The sequence below is a fragment of the Trichechus manatus genome, unplaced genomic scaffold (genome assembly GCF_000243295.1).
Source record: "Trichechus manatus latirostris isolate Lorelei unplaced genomic scaffold, TriManLat1.0 scaffold00044, whole genome shotgun sequence".
In the NCBI taxonomy this organism is placed as follows: Eukaryota; Metazoa; Chordata; class Mammalia; order Sirenia; family Trichechidae; genus Trichechus; species Trichechus manatus.
Genome location: NW_004443980.1, coordinates 13,615,981 through 13,622,500, shown reverse-complemented (window position 1 = coordinate 13,622,500; position 6,520 = coordinate 13,615,981). Strand labels below are relative to the sequence as shown.

The 6,520-nt window shown below is 42.3% G+C and overlaps 1 protein-coding gene across 6 annotated transcripts in view; it reads left to right on the top strand.

Annotated features, from left to right (window-relative positions):
• Positions 1 to 717: 717 nt before the first annotated feature.
• AKAP11 (A-kinase anchoring protein 11) overlaps positions 718 to 6,520 on the top strand; it is a 68,738-nt gene continuing 62,935 nt past the window's right edge. For 5 of the 6 annotated variants that reach the window (XM_023731615.1, XM_023731619.1, XM_023731614.1 and 2 more), the window contains exon 1: positions 718 to 820. Coding sequence is in view for 1 of the 6 variants with exons in the window: in XM_023731620.1 (XP_023587388.1) it covers positions 1,120 to 1,171 (52 nt within the window). In the remaining 5 variants the exon portion in view is untranslated. Of the gene's footprint in view, positions 821 to 1,104; positions 1,172 to 6,520 lie in introns of those variants that run through there. The other variant, XM_023731620.1, reaches the window with a different exon arrangement.

Sequence of the window (6,520 nt, the reverse complement as noted above, 5' to 3'; positions counted from 1 at the left end):
ATTAGGGCCTGGGAGCCCTTGATGTTAATTCCTGCGGTGCGGATAGGGCCGAGGGCCTGGTGTGCTGTGAGTGGTCCTCCCTAGAGATGCAGGGGGAAGGGGCGGAGCCACCCCGAAAAGATGGGCCTTACTTGGGCCGTCAGATCTGGTAGGGCTGTCGCTTTGGGAAGGGCTCAGAACTTCAGAAGAAGGCAAAACTTGCCTTGAGGCGAGGAGGAAGTTCAGCTGGCCTCAGGCGGTAAGACTAAGGGGTCGAAGGGAGAAGAGGCAGGGCCTGAAACCAGACGTGCGAAGCAAGCCAAGGCCTGGTTATGTTGCCAGAGGAAAGGGTTAAACCGTTTCCAAGGCAACATTCCAGGAAGCGCGCAAGACATCCGCCGCTGGTTCGCAGGTCGGCCTCGAGTTAAAGCCCCTACGGCCGAACGGGCTCTGGCCAATGGGGAGAACGCCTAGGCGTCACGTGAATGGTGGGGCCGATCCGCTAGCTGTCCAGGAGCACGTGGGAAGGCTTTTCCTTGTTGCTCTTTTCCTTTTCTAAAGCCCACCCACTTCTGCGCGGGCTTGGCTACAGTTGCTCTCGCGAGAGGCCCACCACCCTCTCGCGAGAGTGAGTGGGAGGCATGGGGAGTAGGTAGTGTCGCGGGCTTGAGCTGCTGCGGCGGAAGCCGAGGGGGTGGGCAGGGCGGGGAGGGCCGCGGGTGGGGAGGGGGGAGGGCTGGGGTCTGGTGCGGGAGGGGCGCTTGTTTGCTCTCACCGCTCGCGCAGCTGGTCGTTGCGGACCGGTGACATGCCTGTGAGCTGGGAACGCTGCGGCCCCCAGGTGAGCTGGACGCGGACCCCATCGCGGCGTAAGCAGCGCGTTAGGTTGGGGAGGCAGCGACGTGTGAGGCTGGGATGGATGGGCGGCCCGGCTCAGGCGTCCCAGCCCCGCGGCCCGCCTTCCCGGCTCCGGGTTCGGGGCCGCCGGACAGCTCCGCTTTCGAACGGCGGTGGGAGGAGGGTGGGAGGAGCGGCGCGGAGGGAGGAAGCCTAAGGTTCCGGGCCCTGAGGGGGTCCTCGGGGCTCAAGACGAGTGTACCTGGGATTCGGGCTGTGGCGCTGCACCTGCCACCCCTTTGGATGGCAGGTTCAGTTTCTATCCCCGGGGTGTCGTCAGAGCCGGGTACCCCCGGTACGTGCTGGTTTGTGTTCCTGGTGCGAGCACAGAAGCAAATGCAGGAGGACATTGCATTTTATCCCCAAACATCATCCTCACAGTGAGACTCTTTGAACCTTGAAACCAGGTACAACCCAAATCTTGTGATAGAAACGGAAGTCGTCAAGCAGCTCCTCAGAGAATCGATACTGGATTTTCTGTGAAATTCTCTCCCAAACTGTTAATGGCTTAAACGCTAGTTATCCAGTGTTACAAGGAGGCCTGGTGGCGCAGTGGTTAAGCACTAGGCTGCTAACCCAAAGGTCGGCGGTTCGAACCCACCAGCCGCTCCTGGGGAGACTGCTGTGGTAGTCTGCTACCCTAAAGATTTACAGCCTTGGAACCCCTATGAGGTAGTTCTACTCTGTCCAACAGTGTTGGCTATGAGTCGGAATTTGACGTGAAGGCATAGGGTTTGAGTTTTTCCAAGTATTCCAAATGGATCGGATATCCTGTTGTTCCAGGCATCTACTAAGCTGACTTATAAAAATATGTAGCTGTAACTCAAGTATTTTTTTTTTAAGCTTTGGCAAAATGACAGTGACAGTAAAATCTAAACCACCACACTGATAGAACGTAGTAGCAGTTCTTCTGTTTTCCCTCTCCTTTAAAACCTTGTTAAACTGGAGGTGGTTTAGCTTTAAGATGTTAAGGAATTTCAGGATGAGCAATACTACTGAGACTCATGTCTAATGGCCTTAGTGCAAACTGGAGTTAAAAATTCTGTTTTCAGCTTTGTAATTATTTAGTCCCTTGCAAAATACTTAAGTTTTCCCTTAGCTTCTTTCCACCTTGCTAGAAATGTTAGGCTGACGGATACTGATTTTGGTATGTCTGACAATACTCAGAAAATAGAAAGTACTCAGAATAGGGTTCTCAGTAATGGAAAGATGGTTTTGTTTGAATGTCTTGTTTATGATTTTAAAGTAAATGGCACCATACTGCCCAGCATGATTGGTGTCAGTTAAAATACAGTACTGCAGTTTAATGAACTTTTCTTAGTATACAGTCACGTTATTGCATATAGTACCTGGGTATTCATACTATCTTCCTTGAGGCAAAAGTGTGACCTCAGAATTGGCAGTGAATTTCATGATTAATGGTAGGTGTGAATAACAGTAATTTATGAGAGATCAGAGTGTATGGAAAAATTTGGAAATGGATAGTGGTGATGGTTGAACAACATGATGTATGTAATTAATGTCACAACATGTAAAAAATGTTGAAATAGTTGTTTTGTTATATATTTACCACAATTTAAAAAAAGAGGGGAAGGGGAGAGTGTAAGGGAATTGGAAGAAGTGAGTTCCCAAGCTGAGTTAGTAACCAGTGACTAGTGTATATACTATACTTCTGTCTGCACTGTTAACTGCTGTTAATAACTGCATTAATAACTGCACTGTTGATAAGAATGTAGCCATATACTCCTAGGCCAGTGATCTTTCCCAGTTGTTCAGGATATAGGAGTTGTTTAAGATCGAGAACAGCAGTGAGAAATTCTCTATCCTCCGAACTTCCAGGGGAAGTTTGGAAGCTGAAGAAATACTCCTTTGCCTTTAGCGGCTGGAAGAAGGCCTCTATCTATATAAATGTGTGTGTGTACACACGTATACATGTGTACATGTATATAGAGGATTGCTATGAGTCATAATGCAACTAGATGGCAGTGGGTTTTATATGTGTGTGTATGTGTATATACACACACACATATATATAACTTTTTCTTTTTTAAATCCCAGCAGCTTACTGTCTAGAAAATTAAATCAAACCAAGTTAGATGATATATTGCAGGTCATTTTATGGGGATTTTCCAGTTATAAATAGGCAGAGGAGTTCTGTCCAAACTTGGAGAAAATGTGAAAAAGTTAGGAACTGCCCTTTTGCGAATGGGCAAAAAACCCAGTCTAGAGTAGAAAAGTTCTGTCACATTTCACATTGGTAAACTGATTTCAGGGATAGAAAAATAGAATTTTTTTCATGGTCTTTCTAACCTTTTTGTCAAGAGTTTCAGACTTTTAGGATGTTTGTTTTGTCTGTCCTCTGAAAAGTAATGGAGGTAACTTCGCCTAATTACTTTGCTAAGTGGATAGTGGTCTGCGTTTTAATAATAATATCAACCACTTAACCACTTGGAGGGAATGAGAGCTGGGGACAAGTCAATAAAAGATCTCAGCCTAGCCTCGACTTGAGTTAAGGGTGTGTAAATTGATAATGTGGGAGGACACAGAAAATACGTTATCAGTTTAAAACAGATTCGACAGATCCAAACAAATGTCTTTATTCTTCTACTCATCCTTATATACAAAAGTTAATTTTTAAATACTTACTGGGCTAAAGTCATTTGAAATGTATAGATTAGAGACTGATAAAGGAGAAAAGTTAATTTTTTGGAGTAATCTGAGAATTTTTCATAAGAAAAAATAAGATAAATGGGGTAGTGGTCTGGAATAGAGACGATGTGACTTGAATGAAAATGAAGTATAGTGTGCAGAGTTTGGGTTTTGGAATCAGTCAGATCTGTTAATTAACATCTCTGGGCCCCGTTTTCCTCATCCCTGAAATGAAAGTAGTAATACTCACCTTGAAAAGTTATTGCGAGGAACAGAGGGGCACATAGTAGCTGCTTGTCGTTGTTAGTTGCTGCCAATGGGCTCTGACTCATGGAGACCCCACGAACAACAAAATGAAATGTCTTCTGGTCCTGCACCATTTTGAAGATCGTTGGTATGCTTCAGCCCATCGTTGCAGCCACTGTATTTTAAGTGCCTTCCAACCTAGGAGGCTCATCTTCCAGCACTATACTGGATAATATTTTGTTGTGTTCCATAGTATTTTCTTTTTTTAAGGGTAGGGGTTTAGTAAGTTTAGTAAGTAAATGAATAGCTTTCTTATATGCCAGTAATAATAATCTAGAAAATATAATCTAAAAATGTACTTTATTAACAAGGGCAAGCAAGCATATAAATGCTCAGGAAACAAACTTACTAAAATTTTTTAGGGTAAAAATAATAATTTACAGCTTTACTGAGGGAAATAAAAGTCTTGAATACATGGGAAGACCTTTTGGGTGACAGAAACTCAACATAAATTCTTGTAAACTTAAAAAATTTGCGGAGAGGATGCTGAAGTAATTCACAGCAGTAGAAACCTGACAGATCTGAGAATACCGGAAGTAGAACCAGGGGTCTGCCACTCCCAGAATTCTTTTGTCTTTTCTCTGCTTTCCTTAGGGCATGAGCTTCATTTTCTCAGGCACCTCCATGTATTGATACATGCAATCTAAGATGAGGAAAGAGCTCCTCTTTTTGGTTTCAGTATGAAAAATACTAGGGGAAGACCTGTGATTATCCAAGCTTGGGTGATATACCCACCCCTCGATTAGTTACTGAGGTCAGGGAGTAACATAATTGAAAGCCTGTCAGACTCACAGAGAATGGGTAATGAGGGAGGAGATGTTCCCGAAATTAAAGTGAGAGCAACTATCTTAAGTAGGGAGGAAGAGTTATTGGGGAAATAAATACAACAGATATGCCCGACAGAAAGAATCACTCGTTCACCTGGATGAGCACATGATATATTAACATATTAATTCTTTTGATAAATAATTAATTATACTTTTGTTAAATACTATCTCAATATAAATCCAAAAGGGACTTCTTTTTAGAAATTGACAAAAGTGTTTTTAACTAAAGTTTTCATAGAGACTAAGCAAGTAAGAATAGACAAAAAGAGAAAGAGGGAGATCTTGCACTGCCAGATATTAATTGGTATTATATAAACTGTATTAAGTAAAACAGTGTCATTCAGATGTTAAAAAAGACAAGATTAATCTAGCAGGACAACTCAGAAATAAACCCTGGTATATTTGTGAATTTAGAATATGTCATCACAAATCAAGTTGAATTCTTATTTCTGAATGGAAGGGCCAATGCGCGCGCACACACACACCTTTGTGTTTATAGTATGTGAAACAGAGTTAAACTTTCAATTATTTCTTTCAAACTGCAGGAGACAGAATTCCTGGAAAGTTTCTAAGACCAAGAATTAGTACTATATTGAAAATAACAGAATATTACCTATGTGACTGATTTAAGATACTCAAAACATTATTGAGAGTTTATCTTTTGTACTAACGTTGTTTTATTTTAGTGAGATTAAAACTCTTCCTCTGGTCTTTATTAGGTTTATTCCTGACTGCTGTACCCTAACCACAAGTTTCCTACCCACTGGGAATTTTAGGAGCCTTATCCTCCCGATCGAAGAGGACACTCAAACCCGTGTCTCAGACACTTTGAGAACATTTGTGTGTTTCCAGAATTTTTTTCCCTTTATGGAGAATTCAGTCTGTTCTTTCTTCTGTGCTGTGCAGGTCTCTAAATTCTCGGCCTTCTGCCAGCACAGTCTCTGTATTTTTATAAGGAATCGAGTTGATAAGTAACTTGTCAGATTTAAATGGGATTGCCACATCACCTTGGAGCCCTGGTGGAGCAGTGGTTAAGAGTTTGGCTGCTAACCAAAAGATCAGCAGTTCTGATCCACCAGATGCTCCTTGGTAACCCTATGGGGCAGTTCTACTCTGTCCTGTAGGGCTCCTATGAGTCGGAATCGACTCAGTGGCAACGGGTTTGGTTTGGTTTGGTTTACCAAATCACCTTGGGCTCCTCTGCCTTCAGTTGATCAGGCTGCCACCATTAGCCACACTTCAAAATGAATCCGTGTTTATTTCTGATTAGCTTCCTCTCATTTTCTTGCCTTCTTGTCTTCTAAATTTTATTTTGTTATTGTTGAGAATATATACAGCCAAACATACACCAATTCAGCGGTTTCTATCTGTACAATTTAGTGACTTTGATTACATTCTTTGAGTTTTACAACCGTTCTCACCTTTTCTGAGTTGTTCCTCCCTAATTAACGTAAACTCACTGCCCCCTAAAGTTCCTGTCTAATCTTTCAAGTTGCTGTTGTCAGTTTGATTGCATATAGATAGTTCTTAAAAGAGTACAGTGCTCAAGGAGACCTTTTTTTTTTTTTTAACAAATTAAGCTAAAGTGTTGTTCAGTTTTAAAATGACTTCATACTACAGAGCAGTAGTTTCAGGGGTTCATCCACCGTCCATGACTCTAGAAAGTCTAGAGTCCATGAGAGTTTTAAATTCTGTGCTGCGTTTTTCCCCTTTTGATCAGGATCCTTCTATGGAATCTTTTTTTTTTTTTTTGTGGTGCTAATTTTTTTTTTTTTAATTATTTTTTTATTGTACTTCAGGTGAAGGCTTACAGAACAAATAGTTTCTCATGAAACAGTAGTACACATGTTGTTTTATGACAT